This window comes from Protopterus annectens, chromosome 2.part2 (genome assembly GCF_019279795.1).
Source record: "Protopterus annectens isolate FY-2018-M chromosome 2.part2, PAN1.0, whole genome shotgun sequence".
Lineage (NCBI taxonomy): Eukaryota > Metazoa > Chordata > Ceratodontiformes > Protopteridae > Protopterus > Protopterus annectens.
In genome coordinates, this window is record NC_056730.1 from 505,402,333 (window position 1) to 505,424,831 (window position 22,499).

Sequence of the window (22,499 nt, forward strand, 5' to 3'; positions counted from 1 at the left end):
ATCTTTTAGGAAAAACGCAAAATCAATATCTGCAAATTCATTACCTTTGCTTCTCTCAGTAAAACCATTAGTAAGCAGTGGGTTATCTCTCCTCTTAAGTCCATCATTCTATTAGAGGCATTACCACAATGCTTACTCAGCGTGTGTGGATTGTATTCCAATTCCACATCAGTCTCAGAAGTTTCAACAGAAGATATACCATTAAAATTGCCTTCTGCCATTGTAACTGGTCACGACCAACAAATACAAATTCCAATCCACACAAGTAAGGTCACAGCTCGTACAAATGGACTGCTGAATAGAACAAAAATTAGAATATTACACAAAAGCATCCAGCGACCCAACCAAAGGCAATAAGGCTCCACAGCTCTCAAAAGATAAAACACAGCTTTAATGGGTAAGCACTTTCGTGGTGAGAAAACACCACTTCATCAGACCTATAACACAGTTAAAAATCCATTCAAATATATACTGATAATAAAAGCACCAATCACATCATTGTTCCAATAATTAAATTAAAAGGTTTAGCCCTTACTCAACTGATGGAACTATACAAAACAATTAATTAAATACACATATTCTACTTACATATATTAGTAAATATAAAAAAACATAAAAAACATAAAATACATGTTAAATTCTAGCAGCAAGAGTATACTGTAAACCTTACAGATGAAAATTTACTTAAAAAGGCTCCTATTCTTCAAGATGGGTTTGATGGGTATTCTATCGTTCAGCCCTTTACCCCTGTCTGCCCTCAACCTAATGATCCACCTAGTCTCTGAAGTCTCTGTGCAGTTAATCAATCACCCCCTCTCTCACCTTCAAAAACTTTCTCAATCACTAAAAACCTAAAAGAATGTGTAGTATTGGTTCTAGATACATGCTTGGCTAAGGCATTTGTATGAACATCATTTCTGATGTTCAATAGATGCTCCCTGATTCTAAATCTAAGCTTTCCCTTCGTCTTACTTACATAACTAGACGAGCAGCAATTACACACTGCCAGATACACCAAATTAACACTGTTACAGTCTGCCATAACATTAAACCTTCTTGTTGACTTTTGTTTGCAATGGTCTTTTTAATGTCTTTGCATTTATGTTACCCAGGTAGATCAGAGATGTAACAGAGAAGCCTGCACCAGAGGGTTTGTCTACCCCTTGTGTGTCTGCAGGGAATGTCCCAGATGTCTCAATTGAGTAGTGACAAATGCCACTCCTGTAGGACATTGCCTAGCACTTCCTAATGGTTTACCCACACAAATCCATCTGTGTTTCTGTCACCCAGGGACAGCAGGGCTGCAGCTGAGACAACTAGCAGTGTTAGGTATGCGAGTACCCACAGGCTGTGTGTGTATTAGCATGTAGCAATCTGTGTGCAACATGCTGATGGGAGTCACATATAGGTAGTAGCTTTAGCACTGGCATGTTATGTGTATGCATTCAGAGAATCTGGCATAACATTAAGATACTGCTACTATGCATGTTCCATGAAATCCGAATGTATGAGGACAATTCACAGGTACAGCCCAAAATATTATATACTGTAAGCATGGATTTACTAGCAACTACTGGACACTTAAAATTTACTGCTCTGTAGCGTGTGTGTTTCCTTTTAATAAGTAGTACAGATGCTATTCACCTAATAAGCTATTGCTTCTGGCTACATCTTATCCAAAAAGATCTGCTTTCAGTGACATCTTTAAAATGCTTTCTTCTTCATGCCGCTGTTCTGTGGTGGCCTCTCTCTGTGACAGTAGTAAATTAATTACAGCTTTCAAAGTTGTAAAACATTCATAACACCCACACATTTTCTCTGTTGTACTACATGGCAGCAGGTAAAGCTCCATGCACTACAAAGAATTATGATTAGGTCTTTCTGACCACAACGCTTCTTGTGATTTGTTCTTCACATTGAAGTCAAGATTCTCCTCTTGAGCTTTGCTCTTCTGGTGAATTTCCTAACATCCAAGTCTTTAATGTTGTTGTTGTTGTTGAGTCTTTAATACATAAATAAAATGGTTATGATCAAAGACCCAATAATAATCCCCAATATCGTTCCCAGTGTTTATTTAGTAAGTTATATATGTTTACCAAGGTAGCGCACTGATCTCATTGCACCATTTGCAGGCACAGCCCAGGTGAATAGGATAAATAAGAAATGAACAAAACATATTTACAGATACAAGGATATGATAAAAAATATATACATATTTACAGATGATATGCAAGAAAATGATACAACATTTAATTCATGAAGCAGTTTACAATGTCAGAACATGGATGGAAAATGTAATTATGCTTATCAGAGCTTTTCTGATAAGATGTAGCCATAATGATTGAGATGGCTTAAACTACATGGATAGCAGCATATTATTATATAGAGATATATGAAGACATCAGAAGACAGATATACAGAGATGTATGAAAACTCTGTGATTGACTCTTGCAAAATTTAGATGAGTTTTTATCCTTTTATAGATCTATTTTGCCTGTGTCAACATGGAGCTAATGTACAAGAATGAATGATGTATGTAAATTAATGACATGACATATATGTTAATATGAGATGGAATTAGCAATTTCAAAACAATATTTGGCAGTATGGTTATATACTCACCCTGAATCTCTACTGTGGCTACAAGTAACTCTGGATAGGACAAGGAGACTTCTACCAGCTTCTGAAACACCCGGAGATTAAGGCCATATGTAAAATCTTTATCAAATTTCACCAACACAAAAGGCTGGGTGGAAATGATCTGTATAAGGAAGAAACAAAATAAAGTAGTGATAATGCCCTATTAAATTTCTCAATTTCTTGTGTTCCTTCAATGATGTTTAGAGTAACATATAAAGGATTATGAGCAGGATGGTGATTGTAACCACTTTTTTATGTGTTTGTGATATGGATTCTAAGAAATTCACCTCAAGGAGACCTGAAGCTTGGCATGCATTTTGAGAACATGTAATACAAGGTTATGATCCACTGACCAGCTCAAATTCTTTTCTTTTTTTATTTTTTCCATGTACTAAAAATGAATCAAAACTAACATTTAAAAACAAAAATACACAATGGGTTGTTCCAGCTTTAAAAGCCAGTAAAGCAGTGAGAGAGAGGTTGACATCTGTACTTATTCTCATTCTAAGGAAAGCAGTTTAATTCAAAGTGCTTTCTGTCCTTAGCAGACAGCAGGCAGAAGCAGGACATGAAATAAAGCCATTTCATGCCCTGTTGCTGCTGTTTTCCGGTCAGCACTGTCTGCTTTAGTACAGATCCGAGCTTAACAATGCTTAGTGAGGTGCTTAGCAACAATATCCAATATTTTGAGTTAATTAATAACATTTTAGTTTTGATTCCATTAAATACAAGACCACAAATAGTTTGAAAGAAGTTCATTGTTTGGAATAATTCAGTTAATGATTTATCTTTATCAGGATGTCATCAGCAAGTAACTGTATTTTCATTTCTATGTTATTCCCAGTTACAATGCCTTTAATATTTGTGTTAGCAAAAGGCTCAATTGCTAATGAAAACAGTAAAGGTGAAAGTGGGCATCCTTGCTTAGTTCCTTTTCTAATAGCTGTAGAAGTAGAGAGACATGACCCAACCTTAACGTAGGCCAGAGAATTGTCATATAGTGTTTTAATTAAGAATGTGAACTGTTGTAAAAAAACATATTCTTCTAGTACCACCAGTAAATAATTCCAATCTATTAAATCAAAGACACTATTGATGTCTAGACTCACCAGAGTCATGTATCTCTTACTTAAATCAACATAATCTATCAAGGCAAGGATTCTTTGAATATTATCATAGGTGTTTCTATCTTTTATGAAACCTGTCTGATCATGATCAATCAATGATGGTAATATATGTTTAATTCTCTCTGTATATATTGCCATACACATTTTGTAATCTACATTTAGCAATGAAATGGGCCTATAGGAAGAACATTCTTGGTTGGGAGGGTGGCTTAATGGCTAAGGTGTTTGCCTTACAAACACAAGGTGCAGGGTTTGAGTCTCACAAGGGATAATTGGCTAGGCTTAAAAAAAAATGCAAGCAGTTTAAGTTAGCTTAGTACTAAACTATTCTGAGGCATTTTTTTTTCAGATTAGGTGAGTTTAAACTATATTTCCAAGAAGGTGGAACTAATAGTCCTTGTTTAACCTTGTTAAAAACCTTCAACAATAACTGTTTAGCTTCTTTGAGCAATAACGTATACATTTCTGGTGTCATTTCCTGGTGCTTTATTGGGTTTCAGTTTTTTAATTTGATTCTGCAACTTGGACATTGTTATCTGCTTGTCAGTGTGTCTACTCGGTTGTTCCTGTATCTTGAGGTTTATATTAGTCTAAAGGAATTTTCTAATTGTTTCTTTTGATTTAATCTCTGTGTTGCTAGTATTAATTTTTTGATAGTCTGACTGAAATATTTCTAGTATGCTGTTTAAGACTGAGACTTTCTTATTAATGTTGGAATTATACAGTTCTTTTATTTGATTCATTTTAATAACTTTCTTAGTTCTATTTGCTATTTTCCTTTGATTCTTCGGATTTATTGAATAAGAAATAAGTTTAATTTTTTTCTAATTCTATCATTATTTTATGAAGTACTATTTAAGTATATTCTTTATTTTTCATTGCTAAATTATTAATTGACTATGTCCTTTTTGCATATTAAGTTTAATAATATATATTTCCTTTTAAAGTTCAGTTAATTGTTTGTCCCATTGCTTCCTTTTATTTTTATACCAAGTTAATGTTCTTCCATATATGTATGCTTTTAATGCATCCCATACATAGATTTCTGAAGTGTCTTCATTTATGTTTAATTCAAGAAATTGATGTAATTCTTTTATATAAAATTATTTAAACCCTTTTAGATTTGTTATCTAGGATGGTATTCTAGTGATTGTCACCTTTTGTTTGTTATGGACTTCTAATTGCATTGTGGTCTGTTAATGGACAAGAGATTACTTTAACATTGCTAAGAAAGGTGATTATTTCTTTTGATACATATATATTCTATCTATTCTTGAGTGTGTGTATTACCTATGTGAAAAAACATATAATACAGATAATCTTTGCCTGCATATTCATTAACATCTTTAGGATTATATAGTTCAACAAATTCTGCTAGTGTTTTTAGAGTTGCATTTTTCCTTCTGGCATTTATAGAGTCAGTGTCTTTATCATCTAGTATACAATTGAAATCCCCAGCTATTATCAAGTTCCTTTTGGAGTGCTGGATTACTTCTTCTAACTGTTGTTTAACTATAATTGCACTCAACCCAGGTATCCAATAAATGTTAATAAAAGTATACAGTTTACCATTTATTGAGATAGTTGACATACAAAGCATCCCAGATTTATCTTGATGTGAGCTTATTATTTTTGGCATATTGACAGAATTTTTCCATAAAATCATTATCCCTCTTGTTTTTTTCTTCTGTGATGAACTAGTTAATACTGTATAACCGTTAAAGCTGAGTAGATTAAGGTCTTCAGTTAATAAATGTGCCTCTTGCAGAAATATCAGTTGTGGATTTATAGTTTTAATATATTTAAATAAACTTAGTCTCTTACATTTATTATTCAACCATTAACACTAATTGAGATCATCTTCATATTTAAATACTGCTATATGTAGATTTAATTAAACTTGTATTTCATTAGGCAGAATAATGTATAAAAGTTCTTGTTTGTGTACAGCTGTGAATAAAAAAAATGTTTTAGTTTCCTTATAGTTTGACTAATATACTAAGGCAAGTAAAAAAAAAAAAACATAAGAAACACTGTAGTATCAAAACCTGAACCATGATTATAACCCCTATGCTTAAGATGACAAAGCATCAAACTGTCCCTCTCCCTACCACAGGCACTATACTTCGAGCCTAACAAGTCATTACTTGTTAGTCAGAAAGTATGTTATCATTCTATAAGATAATTACAATAGTAAACTTATGGTTATTAACCAGTCTGATATATTCTAAATTCAGTCTACTAAGGTTGAAAAGAATTAACAATCCCAATAACATATCAAGAAATCATACAGGTTGATATGAATCATTTTTAACCAGAGAAATTGTCTTACAGTTATGCTTAAATATAGGCTACACTGCTGTACTTATGAATTTTATAATGTATGTTTACTATAAGCAAATCTTTCAACATTCATTCTAATGTTAAAACCTTCTCTTTTTCCTTTTCTAAGTGTAAGCAACATAAAAACAAGATGAAAACCCATATGTTAGTTATCTTGTATAATTTATGTTTAGCTATTGTTTCTCTGGTTTACTTAGGGCAGAGTATTTTAAAGTTATTATACAACTAGTAGCAGTGTCATATATATGTAATTATATACATTTTAAAAGTCCTGAAAATGTGAAGTGTAACTTATGTAAGTTTAAAACAACCCTATAAATAGAAATATTTGGTTTATATACAATATTATTTAACACACTAACAATCCACATTGAATTATAAATTCAGATGACAATGCTGCAGTCAGCATACTTGAACTGATATATATAATAGTAAGGTAATCAGCAAATTTCCTTTTCTGAGTTAACAGGCTGAGAAACATTTACTTAAGTAACTCAATCTGTATCACACTAAAATTGTTTTAAAAGTTTTGCTTGTATGTGATCTTATTTTAATGTTCAAAGTTACCCTTTTACAGATAGTTGTAGCCGTAGATGTATTGCCTTTATCTAATGCCATGACAGTTCTATCAGTGTAAAAGGACCACAAAATTCTGTAACTTACATCATCCTTCATAGACTAAAAAGAAACATCAGCAAACCAGAAATTGTAATCATCAACTTTTCCTTATACAGGTCTTCTATTCTTACGGTTTGCAGATAAATGTCAGTGTGGAATAGATATGTGGACTACAAAATGAAAATGCGTCCTCTTATCAGACTATTTGTTTTTGTGACAGAAAACTTTCAAATCAATTGTTTGTAATGAAAAAGTAGATATTTAATCAGTAAATGTGTAGACTTAACATGAAATCTGTAAAGCAAAACTGTTTTTTTATTATTTTTACTGCATGTTTTACTAAATCATTAAATTATAATCTGTGGTAAATAATGCATTTAGATAGAGTGAAATAGTGTAAGTGTCACTTTAAGAGCTATAAGTGCTGTAAAGCAGTGACATCATCATGCTTATTTTACTTTCATTTTAGTGCCTCTATTTGACTGTGGGAAAACACAGTCTTCAGAATTGCTTCACGAAGCTAGGTGAACAGTTCTAAAACAAAAAAACAGTGTAATCAGCTCGGGATTCCAGTGGGAAACTAAAGAATGCATGTGTGGTGTTTTTGATTCTTTGTGTGTAACTCGGGCTTCCTGGTTTACTCTGTTCATTTTTATGAAATGTATTACCACAGATTTAAAAAAAAAACTTTCTTAAGAAAACGATCATAAATACATCTTAACGATCATAAATACATCTTAAAATAAAACATTTCATGTGTAAATCGTGTATTCTAAAAACTAATTATTGATCTATATTAAACATATTATTAAACCTTTGTTAGAAGAGAAACAAGGCTATCAACTATAAATATAAGTAAACAGTCAATGCAACCAACATTCAAATGACACTATTAATATCATCTCCAGACCAACCCAAACACAACTATCCCCAGTTTTCATTCAGTTTCTTAGGTTCATAGGCTCATAGGTTCATACTAGGCTATCTGCCCTAGGGCATTTATAAGCCTAGCCAGAGTGTGTGTGGCTTTCACCACCCCTTAGGATGAGAATACTATACCCATTAGTTTGCTGTGCCTCTGTCCAGCAGTAACACAGAGATGATTCCCGGGGTAAACGTACGATCTCCCATCCACTCGTCAAGATTTCTCTTGAACAGAGTCAGTGAGGGGCTCTGCCTCACATGGACTGGGATTCTGTTCCATAGTGTAGGGAGTCTCTGGGTGATGAATCTGTCCCTCCAGCACGTCTTATTTATATCCGTGTTGAGGTTTAAGTCTCTTGCTCTCGTGGCTCTGGTGGATTTGGATTTTTTTGAGGTGGAGTATGTCCATTAATTCCGGGTTGGACATGGCCTTGTATGTCAGGCACATATCACCTCTGAGCAGACGGTATGCGACTGAATAGAGCTGGAGTTTCTTCAGTCGAGCAGCGTATGATATATGTTTGAGCCCCCTTATCCTTTTGGTGAGGAACTTTTGGGGTCTTTCCAACTGCTGCAGGTGTCGGGTAAGGTACATTCCGAATGGGGCATTGTACTCAATCATTGGTCTGATAAGTGAAGAGTACAGGGGTACAATGACCTCTCCTGATCTGGATGTGAATCCCTTCATGATCAGGTGGGCAATGTAGAAGGTCTTCCTAACCACTTTGGCAATGTGAGTGTCAAAAGAGAGGTTACTGTCAACTTGGGTCCCCAGGTCCCTGATAACTTCTTCCGTGTTTAATGGATTACCACCTATGTGGTAATTAGGGGTTACCTTGTTTTCCCCAAAGGGTATGACTATACATTTTTTGGCATTTAGCTTAAGGCCATGGCTCTGGCACCAGTTATCCATTTCTATGAGACCTCTCTGGAGGATGTCTGTGTCTGATGGAGTGTCAATTATGGTGCCCAGTTTGCAGTCATCTGCAAATTTTGTCAGCCACAATCCCCTTACGTTTGCCTGCACTTCAGAAAAATAAATGCCGAACAAGAGGGGGCCCAGGACTGAGCCCTGTGGGACACCGCCTGTGACCGGCTTAGAGTCTGACATGGCACCAGCAACTCTAACCCTGTGGGTTCTGTCCTTGAGCCAGTTTGCAACCCATCTTGTGACATATGGGTTTACATCTAAGCTGGTGAGCTTTTCTATGATGCCCGAGTGGGGTATTGTGTCGAACGCTTTTGCTAGGTCAAGGTAGGCTGTGTGAACTGCCTTACCCTCATCAATGGCCTTAGTGACTGTTTCGAAAAAGTTGACCAAGTTCAAGAGGCAGGATCTGCCCTTGACAAAGCCAAATTGGGTAGGATCCAGTGTCTGTAGGTCCCCAATGTCTTTATTTATGAGTTCCATTATGATCCTCTCCATAGCTTTGCAGACAAGGCTCGTCAAGCTTATGGGGCGGTAATTTCCAGGGTCCGTAGAAGCACCGCCTTTGTGGAGTGGGACCACAGTTGCCGTATGCCATTCTTTGGGTGCGTATCCTGTAGTAAGGCTAAGATTAAACAGCAGCCTTATGTGTGGGTTTAGTTCCTCATTGAGTTCATGTAGCACACAGCCGGGGACACCTTCCGGTCCCATTGATGCTGTGTTTTTTGCTTTAGAGACAGCAGCTCTCACCTGGGCATCTGAGATGTTTGGGAGGCTAGACTCTGGTGGGATAGATATTTCTCCTTTTGGGGGGGAGGAGAAATTTGCACTGAACCTGTCTGCCAGTATGTTGGCAATGTCTGTGGGTTCAGTGATTTTTGTATCATTTTGGACTAATTCTGAGCATATCTGGGAGTTTCCACCCAGGTTTCTAACATAGCTAAAGAAGGCCTTATGATTGTCTTTTGTGTCTTTAGCGATTTTTCTCTCAAAGTTGGCCTTGGATGATTTTATGAGTGATCGTAGTTTTTTGCTAGTATTGATCAGAGATGCCTTCCCTTTTAGGGATTTTGCTCTGTCATGTAGTAGCTTTCTCCTCTTGTTGTAGAGTTTGTTTATGGCTGGGGTCCACCAGACCGGGCGCCTGCCTTTGGTGGAAAGGGTCTTGATTTTATTACGGATTGCTTGATCCATACATTCCTGGAGATGCTCGTAGAAGGCATTTGTAAGGGTTTCAGCAGCGTGGGTTGTGGTTTCCACTGGCTTGGGGGTCTTGAAGGATACCACTCCAGTCTTAAGAAGTGTGAAGTTTGCTTTTGAGAAGTTCTTCACTGTGGTCTTTTTGCTGGGGTTGGGGGCGGGATGTGGATCTCCAGTGAGATTAATTTATGGTCTGATCTCACCAATGAGGGATATACTTCCGGTGTGGAGCATTTTGTCCCCATGTTTGTGATGATCAGGTCTAGTATATTTTCTCCTCTTGTGGGAATGGTGACTAGTTGTTCCATAGCATTTGAGTTTATGAACTCCAGGAACCTTTGGGCTAGGGTGTTGGGGCTTGAGTAATGTTCCCAGTCTATGTTTGGGTAGTTGAAGTCACCCAATATGATGGTGTTTGGAGAGACATTCATACTCTCCAGTGTCTTCAGGAAGGCTGTGTGGGTTTCCTGAGTTTGAGAGGGTGGTCTGTAGCATGCTACAAACTGTAGGGCAGTTTTACCTATGGTTAATTGCACCTGGATGGTCTCCGATGCTTCGTGCGTTGCCACTAACCTGGAGGTGTGGGTATCCTTTATGAATATGGATACTCCCCCTCCTTTTGTGGTTCGGTCTGGATTTTGGGGCCGGAACGCATGATATGAGGTATAACCTGATAGTGCTGGGGTGCTCTCAGGAGCCTTGAACCAGGTTTCAGTCACAGCACAGACATCGATGTTCTCCATACTGAGGAGGGCTTCGAGGGCATGCATCTTGAGGTTTAGACTTCTGGCATTGAGCAGTATTACCCTTAGTTTTTTTCCATTTTTGTTTTCTAGGGCGGTAGGTTTATCATTAGTGTATATTAGGTAACCCATAAGCATAAGGAATAACAGTTCTTATGCTTATGACTGTAGTGTCTATTTGATTTAAGTATTAATGTTGGTTATAAATTCAAAGTAATAAAGATTTAATATGAGTTACCTTTTCCTGATGGTGTGGAGTGCTAAAGATTTATGTTTCCCTATCCATAAACTGAAGGTGCTTTATAATGCAAAAAATATTTTATTTTAGCAAGTAAATAATGAAAGTCATTTGTCCTTCATTTTTTTTTACTTTCTTTCCTGTTGCCTGCCAGTTATTCTTCTCAGCTTGACGTTTGAGGCTAGGTCCCAAGGAATCCTTTCTCCTGTTTGATCTAGGAAGCTGTTTTTAGAAAGAAAGGAAATTGCAGTATCCTGGGTTTCAAAGGTGCTGATGCCTTCCAGGAAAAAATGCGAAGTGTGGCTAGAAATAAAGATGAACTTTTAATTGTTATTGTTTAAGCCTCTTAATTAATGGTAAACATTCCTTCCTTTTTGCTGCCACTGTGGAAGAGTAGTCGTTATCAAACCTAATAATGTTGTTGTCATATTTAATTGGGGAATTGGTCCACGCTGACTTAAGAACCAGTTCTTTGTCCTGTGAAAAGAAAATAATGAACTATGACAGATCTTGGTTTGGTTTTTTCCTTGTTGTACATGGCTGATTTAGCCAAAGACCGATGTGCCCTCTCAATTCCATAAGAAAAGGCTTCTTGCAGATTTAAAGCTTTGGGAATCCAGGTTGTCAGGAAATTGGTCATGTTTTGAGTGTCCACATTTTCAGGTAAGCTATAAATCTGAAGATTATTCCTCCTGGATCTGTTCTTGAGATCATCCACTTTATTTGTTAAAGATGTATTTTGCTTCAAAAGAAATTCCACTTGTAGTTCTTGTACTGTTAATCTCCCATCCAGGTCATTTGATGAGTTTTCCATCCTGGTTATTTGGATCTTTTATTGCTGCATCATTTCTTTTAAAACCTCTATTTGTCTGGAGGTTTCTTCTTTATATAAATCCAGTTACTCTCCATTTTATCAATTTTTTTGATTAGTTCAGACATGTTGACTAATAAGGTTTGCAGGCCCTTCTTTGAAGGCTGGTCTTGAAAGTTGTATTTTGAGTTTCTCATCTTGTAACAGTATCAGTAGCCTTTCTGTTGAAGTTTCTGACAGGAACTTTGTTAAATATCGACATTTTTTTCTGATAAAGCAAACCAGTGGCCTTTAAATATTATATCCTGTAGGTTTTGTGAAGAAATTAGTCTTGGTTTTCAATTTTTCCTGTCAGTAAATATAAAGACTGTCAGAGCTCAAAAAAAGTGCTGCCAACTAGCCTGCATCTTTGCCATGCGTCCCATATTATTTAACTTCTTGAATGCCTGGTCTGTCTCTTATAATCATTTGACATTAAGGGGGCCTCCCCCCAGTTAAATCAGTCAAAGGGACATGCTATGTCAGTGAAGTTTGGTATAACTATGTAGCAGTACTTGGTATGATATCAAAAAGACCGTTATTTGGGGAGGATTATGTACAGCTTCTACCTTTTCTGTCTGGGGTTTTACTATTCCTCCTTCCTATGAAGAAGAATAAATATCAGGCATTAGCCATGACCAGTTTATACTTGGCTATGTTAGCTGTTAGACCAGCTTGTCTTAAGAAATCCATAACAGCATGGACTTTGACAAGGTGACTTTCTAAATATTCAGAACAAATAACTACATCATTAAGGTAAACTGCTGCATACCTGGTGTGAGGTCTTAGCATCCTATCCACAAGGATCTGAAATGTTGCTGATGCATCATGAAGGCCAAGCGCCATAGATTTATAGTGAAGAAGGTCATCGAGCATGAATAATATTGCTTTCTTCTTATCTTCTGGGCTTAATGGGATTTACCAATAACCATATTAGTCATGTCCAGAGTGGACAGGAATCTAGCCTCACCTAATTTTTTCAAAAGTGTATCATCATGGAAGAGTCAGTTTTGGGTACAGCATTCAGTTTTCTAAAGTCATAGCAAAATCTTCTAGTCCTCTGAAGTTTGGGAAGCTGAACAATGGGGCTATCCCTCTTACTCTATGATTCCTCTCCAACCCTCAGTTTAAGCATCTTCCATTAATTCTTTTATTTATTTAACATTTGTTTACTGGGAAAGTCTGACTGGACACAGGTTTTTTTTCAGCCAAGGCCCAGGGAGAAAAGCTCCATGAGTAACAGTAAATTTTAATGCATGAATTACAATAATTAATAAAGTATAAAGTAAACAAAATGTAGTATACATAAGAAAATACAAATTTGTTACCTCATGACAACAAAACCTATGCTTTGAACTTAGCTAGAACTATTTGTAAAGTATTACTTATGATTCCTTTAATGATTGCCAGTAAGATTCTGATATTCAATACAGTTTTACAACAAGAATAGTCTTAATAGTGTCCTGAATTAAAGTAGTCCTGTCAGGCAGTCCTGAAAACGTATGCTTTTTTCTTAACTGCCAATTATTTAACTTCCTGTCTCTGTAGTTCTGGCAATGTTTCTTCTATCTTTACAGCATAGGTTCATAGGTTCATAGGTGTGTACTAGGCTAATGGCCCTGGATCCTTTACAAGCCTAGCCCATAGAAGTGTCCTAGCATTGTGCCACCCAACATTAGTTCCCAGTCCCTCTATCAAGTACAGCCACTTTAGTGATCCCCTGGGTGAACTTTCTATTTCCCATCCACTCATCAAGATTTCTCTTGAAGAGGGCCAGTGAGATGCTCTGCTTGACATGTATGGGAAGTCTATTCCAGAGCATGGGCTGTCTCTAGGTTATGAACCTGTCCCTCCAGCATGTACTGTTGATTGTGGTAATGAGGTTGAGGTCTCTGGAGCGTGTGGTACAGAGGGATTGGTATTTCTTTAGATGTAGCATTTCTAACAGAGCTGGGTCAGACATGGCTTTGTAAGTCAAGCAGAGATCGCCACTTAATAGACAACATGAGACAGAGAATAGCTGGAGTTCTTTAGTCTGTCTGTGAAGGACATGTGTTTAAGGCTTAGGATCCTCTTTGTGAGGTATTTCTGTGGCCTTTCCAGCTGTTGCATGTGTCTTAGTGAGGCACATGCCAAATGGGGCATTATACTCGATGACTGGCCTAATGAGGGAAGAGTAGGGAGAGATGATGACCTCTTTCTTCCTGGATGAAAAACCCTTGGAATGAGATGTGCCACAAAGAAGGACTTTCTGACCACAGTGGCGATTTGGTGGTCGAAAAAGAGGTTGCTGTCAGCCTGGGTTCCCAGATCTCTTATAACGCCTTATGTGTTCAGTGGGCTACCATCGATGTGGTAATTAGTGGGAACTGAGTTTTTCCCAAAGGGGATGATGACGCATTTTTTTGGCATTAAGCTTAAGGCCATGGTTTCGACACCAGTCATTGGTCTCAGTGAGGCCTTTCTGTAGGATGTCTACATCACTTGAGGAGTTAATAATGGCTCCCAGCTTACAGTCGTCTGCGAACTTGGTCAGCCAGAGTCCCTCTGTGTTGGCCTGGACTTCTCAGAAGTAGATCCCAAACAAGACAGGACGCAGGACTGATCCCTTTGAGACTCCACTTGTGACTGGTTGGCAGTCTGACTTGGAGTCCACTACTTTCACACTGTGGGTTCTGTGTGCCAATTTGAAACCCACCTAGTGATACAGGGGTTGATGCCTAGTTTGCTGAGCTTATCAATAATTCCTGAGCGGGGAATGTTATCAAAGGCCTTGGCCAGATTGAGGTGGGTTATATGAACTGCCTTGCCCTCATCCACAGCTCTGGTGACTAACTCATAGAAGTCAACCAGGTTGAGCAGGCATGATCTACCTTTCACAAAACCAAAGGAGATTCCTTATGCCCTTGTTAATTAGGTCCATGATGATGCACTCCATAGCCTTACATATCACACTCATCAGGCTAATGGTTTGATAATTCCCAGGGTCTGTAGTCACTCCCCCTTTATGGAGATGGATGATTGTAGCAGTGCACCATTTGGTAGGGACAAAGCCTGAGGTGAGGCTGTGACTGAACAGGGCACACAGATGTGGTGCCAGTTCACTTTTGTAGTTCATGTAGAACATATCCAGGGATATTGTTGGGTCCCATGGAAGCTGTGTTCTTGGCCTTGGACAATGCAGCTTTAACCTGTGCTGCAGTAATGCTGGGTGCCTGGCACTCCTCCGGTATTGTGATTGGTCCTTTGAGGGGGGGAGACAGGGGTAAAGTTGGCACTAAATCTGTCGGCCAGTATGTTGGCAATATCTGCTAGCTCAGTATAGGAGGTACCATTGTGCAGTAACTCAGAGCAAACTTGGATATTGCCATGGAGATTATTGATATAACTATAAAAGACTTTATGGTTGTTTTTAGTGCCTTCTGCAATTCTGCCTTCATAGCTGGCATTAGAGGTTTTGATGAGGGAGCTCAACTTTTTGTTGAGGCTAATAAGATATTTTTTCCAGTCTTGGGACTTTATCTTTTTCTGCAACAGTTTCTTCCTTCTGTTGTAGAGTTTAATAATGGCAGGGGACCACCAGATTGGCTTCCTTTTTTTGAAGGAGAGCGTCTTGGTTCTGTTTGGTATGGCTAGTTCCATGCATTTATGTATGTGCTCGTACAGTGCATCGGTGTACGATTTGGCAGTCATGCATCTATTTTCCATCGATATGGGTGCCGTGAAGTTAGCCACATCTGTTTTTAGGAGCCCAAAGTCAACTTTGGAAAAGTTTTTCATGGTGGTTACCTTTGCAGAGGGTGTGGATGAGATATGGATTTCCATGGTGATTAGTTTGTGGACGGATCTAATAAGGGAGGTCTTGACTATTGGTGTAGAGCAACGGTTGCCTATGTTAGTAATAACCAGGTCAAGGATGTTGCTTCCTCTTGTAGGGGTAATAATGAGCTGGTCCAGGGCATGGGAATTGATGAATTCCAGGAAGCATTGGGCCAGTGTATTGGTGCATGAGTAGTTTTCCCAGTTGATGGAGGGGTAGTTGAAGTCACCTAGTATAAGAGTGTAATAGTTTCCAGGGTACTTAGGAACATGGAGTGAGAGTCTTGGACATGGTTGGAGACTTACAGCAGGCTACAACCTGAATCTCCATCTTACCCAGTGTTAGTTGTACCTAAAGTATCTCAGATGCGTTATGCTGGGCTAGTAGTCTGGAGATGTGTGCATCCTTTGTAAATATGGAGACACCACCACCTCTGGAGCTTCGGTCCATGTTCTGGGGCTGAAAGGTGTGGAATGAGTTATAGCCTGGTAGCACAGGGGTGCTTTCTGCTGCTTTAAACCAGGTCTCTGTTACAGCACAAATGTCAATGTTCTCCATTTTGAAGAGTGCTTTCAGCAAATGCATCTTGAGATTTAGACTTCTAGCATTGAGCAGCATGATCCTCAGATTGCATTTATTTATAGCTGTTATGGTGGTGATTTGGTCTTTGGAAGATCACCTAAAAAAGGCACTATAGAGGTGGCAAGAGCCTTAGCCAGTATCCAGAAACCCAGTGGTGACAGATGCAGGCCATCTCTGGCAAAGCATCGAGGTCTGTCAATTATGTCATCCCAAGCAGACAGATACTGGATTCCCTTAGAATGACACCAGAAACTTAGCCAGTTGTTGAAGTCAGTCATTTTCTGCTTGTACTGAGGTATCATTCTGGCCAATGGTTGGATGCTGCTCAGGGCTAGGATCATACCTGCCTGGTCCACATAATCCGACAGTTCCTCCATGTCTCTTTTCATGTAGTCCAGGGAGGTGCATCTCAAGTTATTTACACCCACATGGACAGTGACAGAGTCATACTTGTTGTGGAGTGACCTGAGTGCGTGTGTTATGTGTCAGATTCTGGCACCTGATATACAGCTGACTGTTACCTTCTCCTTATTCAACGTAGTAAGTGGGACATCAGTGTGCCTCACTATCGAGTCACCTATGATTAGTGTATTGGGCAAGCTTTTTTGCCTTAGGGGCTTAGGTTGAGGGGCACATTGTGTAGGTGAGCTTTGTGTCTTGTGGTCTGTGCTGTGTTGTGGTGGTGGAGTGCATTTCTGGCTTGGAGGTCTCTGCTATTTGGGTAGATTTCTATTGAGATCCTCCATGAAGGTGGGTGTGTGGTTTTTGTTTTTATGTGAGAGCTGTGATGGTGGGTGTTCTGGAGGGCTATGTGTTGCATGTGGTGTGGTGCAGGTGTTGACTTTCTCCTCTTGACCAGTGATTCCGGTCTTGGCTTGATTCTGGTCTTGGCTTGAGAGTGCATGGCTTCCAATTTGGATATATAAGTGCATCTCTCACAAGTCTGAGTTTTTGGAGGTGAGAGGAGAGGGTTGTCTGTGTACATGAGACAGTTACCACACTGCCTTAGAATGCCCAAGTTCACCAGGTTAATAGGAGAAAGCAGAGGGAACTGACATTTAGACATGCCAGGAGGAATGGTCATTATTACTAAGTATTGTAGCTGTTTCCTTATATATTCCTTTTACAGGAAAAATGTCACTCATGGTGTCTGAGTCTGTACAGAGCACTGCCAAACACTTGAGGGGAAACCAATATGTACACCCTGAAAATGTAAAGATGAAGTATTTAGGCAGATATTCTGAAGTTAGAAAGAAATCAAGCAGTACTTACTGAAAAATAAAAAATTAGCTTGTCAAAAATTATGAAAAGTGGGGAGTCACATGAATGGCTACTGCCTGGTTACTACTAATGCTGGTCTCAGCACAGCTTCACTCTGTTGGGATACAATACTCCTTTGCTTGTTTTCTCACCAAAAGTAAAATGTTAGCACCAATCCCAAGAAGAGAAGCAGGCCACAGCCTGTTTGGTGATCCACTGTCTTGTCTCAGATGATGCAAGGGTCTGTAGGCTTGTAACCTTTTTCTGGTAGATACCTTGAATAGCAAGCAGACCAATCAGGTACGTTAAGCACAGACACTCACTCTCCAACCAGAAAGAGTCAAGAATGAATGCACCAGGATCAGAATATACGCACAGATTCTAAGCTGTCACCTACAAAACAGTTATTAAGCTTTCTGGTGACCAGCAGTCTCCAGGAAATAATGTAACTGAACTCCTTCTCTCACCAGGAGAAAACAGAAGCACTAATCCCAAGATGACTACTGAGAGGCAGATTGTGGGCTCTCCAATAAATGGTGGTCTTGGAATATATGCTTAAAGGTAAGATGAAAAAATGGTTTATCCTAAACACTGCAGTGTGCACTAGAGGGGTTAGATGTGAAAGTAGGTAACTTAAGTTTTACCTTTCTAAAATGTTAAGTTTTAGTGGAGAGTCACTATTTTTAAAACAGCAAGATAGACTTGAAAGGGGGTGGTCACTTTTGTATTCTGGTACTATGGAATACAGTACGATGGCCAATAAAATTAAATAGTTGAAGGGGAGTGATTTCACAAAATTATAATTTTGTGCTTACTCATACCAGCCAGTAAAAGCTAGGAGGAAATTAGATATATGGTCAAATTAACATAAGGAGCAGGCAACTAGAAAGACAGTGGTGTTTAAGAATACAACAGTAACCAGGTGAGGGGGTGGGAAAAACTTCTGTCAGACTCACAAGAGACAGAGTTGTGGTCTCTTTTCACATTTTAATATGCAGTTAAAAGCAGAATACAAGTAAAACACAGTGTAAAGAAAACAAATCACAGTATACAAAATAGAAAAAAAAACAATAAAGTAATACAAAATACAACAAATAAAAAGCAAACTAACCTTTCTCTCACATCAAACTGTCGCAGAGTCTGGATGAGCCTTTCCAGTAAAGCTCTGAAATGTTTTATTTTACCCCTTAAATAGAAGGTTTAGTTCCTAGCTCCACCCCCTCAGTTCACAGATGATTAACCTTAACTGACATGTTCTAACTTATGTGTGAGTCCTTAATTGACCTGTTCTAATTTCTGTCTGACTCACAAGAGACAGAGCTGTGGTGTCTTCAAGTTTTAATATGCAGCTAAAAGCATAATACAAGTAAAACACAGTGGAAAGAAAACAAATCACAGTACACAAAATAGAAAAAGGCAATAAAGTAATACAAAATGCAAAAAATAAAAAGCAAACTAACCTTTCCCTCACATCAAACTGTAGCTGAGTCTGGGTGAGCCTTTCCAGTAAAAGGACTTGCTGTGCGGATTTTAGCTTCTTCAGCATACATACTCCCTATTCCTCATTTTCTTTCCAAGGCTTCAACAAATTTATATTACATATCTGTTTAGATTTTCTTTTCTTCTTTGTTTTACTTTGTAATTTACTTAATTTACTCTTTTTGTTATTTCAAATTGACCTTGCCACTTGACAGGTAATTTGTTCTTGGCAGGAGGTACTAACACAATCAGTTTATCCCTTGCTGAAAACTCTCAAATATGAAAATTTTAATTGTATGCTTTTTGTTGAGCTTCTATGCTCTTTTCATGCCATTGTCATCTTCATCACCACCATCATCATCACAAACCCCCTTTTTCTCATTTTCTACATGGGGTCAGGGTGTCATGTTAACTGTCACCATCTCTCTTGTTTCAGGGCCACTCTCCTACATTCTTTAACAGTCATGCTTGACTGTAACAGGTCTTCTCTCACACACAGTCCATCCACCTCTTTGCTAGACACCCTCATTTCCTCTTGACTTCTCTCTGTCTATTCCAAATCTTCTTCACCAGATATTTCATGTATTCTCTCAAAATAGACATTACAACTCTTAAACCTTTCTGCAGCTCTGTATAATACCCTATCATGTTCTTTAAGGGAGTGTTACCTTCTACTCAATTTGCCCTTGCTACGTCTTGCTAACCTCATGGATGTCTGCATAAAATAGCTTAAGGGGTGTATAAATCCAATTGAGGATTAGGATACTTCTCTCACAGAGAAGAGAAGATATGGAAGCAGCTGGTTCCAATTTTTCTCAACTTGTTCTATAATTTTATGAAGTATGGCGTATAGATTTTAAAGTTTTGTTAAAGTATTTCACTAGCCCATCTGTTTGATGATATATACAGAGATGTACAGCTACTTCACCTTCAAGAACTGGCATAGTTCATGCATTACTCCAGACATGAATGGGGTACCTTGGTCCATAAGGATTTCGTGGAAAATTCCAATCCTAGAAAATAGTAACATCAGTTCTTTTACTATAGTATTGGTGTTTATTCATTTTGGTAAACTGCTTCTGGGAACTTTGTAGTATAACCAGTGATTACCAGTATGTACAGATGGCCTTTACTTAACTTCACAAAGGACTCACATGGTCTATAATTGTTCACTTAAATAAGATCTGTACTGTAGATGATGGTATCAAAGCATTCCTAAACTTAAGGTTATATGCTGTTTTCTGGTATTCTGAGCAAGCTGCACAAAAATGTATTATTTCCTTCATAATACATAGACAGTATGAAGTAGAAGAGTTTTGGTCAGTGGTCTTATCTTCATTTCTTGTTATGCTTTCTTTAGTCCTATTTACAGTATCATTTTTGGTGTGGCTAATGTGTAGATCGGATAGGTCAGTATTACTGCCATCATTATGCTGATGTAAGTTAAAGGATATAGCTTTGTTTCCTACAAAAACATGTACTGCTTTCTCACCTTTACCTAGACCCTCTTCTAGAAATAGCACTTCATGAAAGCAATTCTCTTTGATCTGAGGTACTTGTAGATTTTATGCTTCCAAATTATTTATATCTCTACGTAATCTAGCATTAGAATCCTGTTTGTGTAGTTATTAGTTTTTTTGTTTAAGACTCAGTTTGACTGTCTTCCTTTCCATGTTCTCATTACAGGGCTCAATGGCCCCCTTCTGAGTTGCTACATTTGTTTCCTTCTCATAAGTAAGGCCCCCTTTTCACCAATGTCTGTACTAACTTCTCTCAGTATTTTGACTACTGACATTTTATGTAGGGTGTCCAAAGATGTCAGCCCTTCCATGTCCAGCGTGTTGTTAACTATTTTGCTTTGACTCAGCTGCAGATTTATGTTCCACTCAAATCCAAACCCTACCGTCTTTCAAAGCTACTAATTCCACAGCTCTGTACTTATTAGGACTCTATATCCACGTCAGTATATCTGGATTTGCACAAATCACTGAAATGGGAAAGTTCTTACAAAAAATTACTTTGTATTAGATTAGACACTACAGTTAGAGGGTGTAGCACTTTGTCTAGGATAGTTTGTACTTCTGTTTGGGTTATAGTATACTATTTCTTGTTTGCATGCACATAGATTACTTTAATATTCTGTTTGTCAGTAGTTTTACGGTTTCATGCATATTCTGTTCTAACTAATCATGTTATCTGTACACAACAATTCTTGCATTTTCTTTCCATTTACAAAAGTATTACCTTTAAGCCAACTGTTAACAGCACAATGGTAAAAGACAGATTCTATATTTCTAGAGGCTAAATACTCAGCTTGACCACATTCCAATAGTTCAGAAACAGTTACAGGTTGCTTAACAACTGATTGACTATTATTAGCAGGTTCTACCAGCAAAATCGTATTGCCATAACATGTACAATACATTGCCAGGTGTCACTTCTCAGAACATTTAAAACAAATTACTTTATGTATGAATGCCTTTTATTTACTCACAGGCATAGAGTCATACTTATTTTGTTAGTTACAGGCATAGATACATACGTATGTGAAGGCTTCTTGGTAGACCTTGACTGACTTAAGAATTGCACTTTCAAACAATACCAAATGTTCTAATAACACTACTAGCTGTATAGTGACTTGCACATCATTCTGAAACACACATCCCATAAATTATGCAGTGTCCTCTTAAATCTATCCACTGCAAGTTTTCCTTCATCATTGTTATCATGTTTTAAGCACAGTCTCAATATGTTTTTCAAATCGGCTCTCTGAGACCTTTGCAATGTGTTCATAGTGAACGCCCAGTAATTAAATCTGTCTGCTTGTGTCTCTTATGAAGCTTAGCTAATGATCTAGCTAAAAGTTCCCTTTTCATTTTTGGTAATCATGGACACTTACATATTCTATATCTACTTAGATTTGCAGGGAGTCCCCTGAAAGATGTGCAGATAAAATGCAGTTTTAGGGTTTAGGGCCATTTTTCTTGCTGCGTACCTCTTGAAGACCAAGAGGTAGTGTTCAAAATGATCACCTACTTCTAGCTTCTTCAGCAGTAAACTAGTATTCGGGTCTTCAGGTGGCTGATTGATTACAGAAGCTGCAAAAGCTTGTTGCAAGTTAACCAAATGTGGCTCAATAGCTGCACACCTCGTGTCTCTTTTTCCTGGAGATTAAGTAAAAGCTGGCTGGTACTGGCAGCCATTTGTCTTAGATGGTCCTCAGCATCTGTGGTGGCCTTCACTAGTGCTTTAATAACTTCCTCCATTTTCAGCTAAACACAGTAAGTGTAATACACATACAGACAGGTACAAGTGGCAGTACATACAGTAGCAGTACCACTTCAAAATTGCCAAAGATTCTAGTTCATAAAGTCTCAGCTTCACAATCAACAGGTATAATATAGCAGGGTTTTTCAAACTTTTTCTCAGTCATTGAGGAGTGTATATCCCTAGCTCAAAGCACAAAGTATATACTGTTCATATCTTTTTACAGTATAAATTGCAGAGCTTTCTAAACAGCTCATGGTAGGAATCAAAAACTGCCCTTTGGATTTCTCTACCAACTGTTTATTTTTAGGTTTCATAGTATTCATAGAAACATGTTTAATCATTCATTTTTCTCATGATTCAGCATGGATTTATGTATGAGGTAGATAAACAAAAACATTCTCTTTTAGGTAAAAAGGGTAGAGGAAAAAAGCTTAACAGAAGTTCGCTTATCATTCCCACACAACACAGCCCACACTT

At 38.0% G+C, this 22,499-nt stretch overlaps 1 protein-coding gene across 1 annotated transcript in view; it reads right to left on the reverse strand.

Annotated features, from left to right (window-relative positions):
* The window catches only part of LOC122795965 (endoplasmic reticulum resident protein 29-like), a 117,157-nt gene that overhangs the window by 87,165 nt on the left and 7,493 nt on the right, over nucleotides 1–22,499 (reverse strand). Inside the window, exon 2 of the mRNA XM_044064447.1 lies at nucleotides 2,495–2,761. Within this exon, the coding sequence (XP_043920382.1) occupies nucleotides 2,495–2,761 (267 nt within the window). The remainder of the gene's footprint in view (nucleotides 1–2,494; nucleotides 2,762–22,499) is intronic.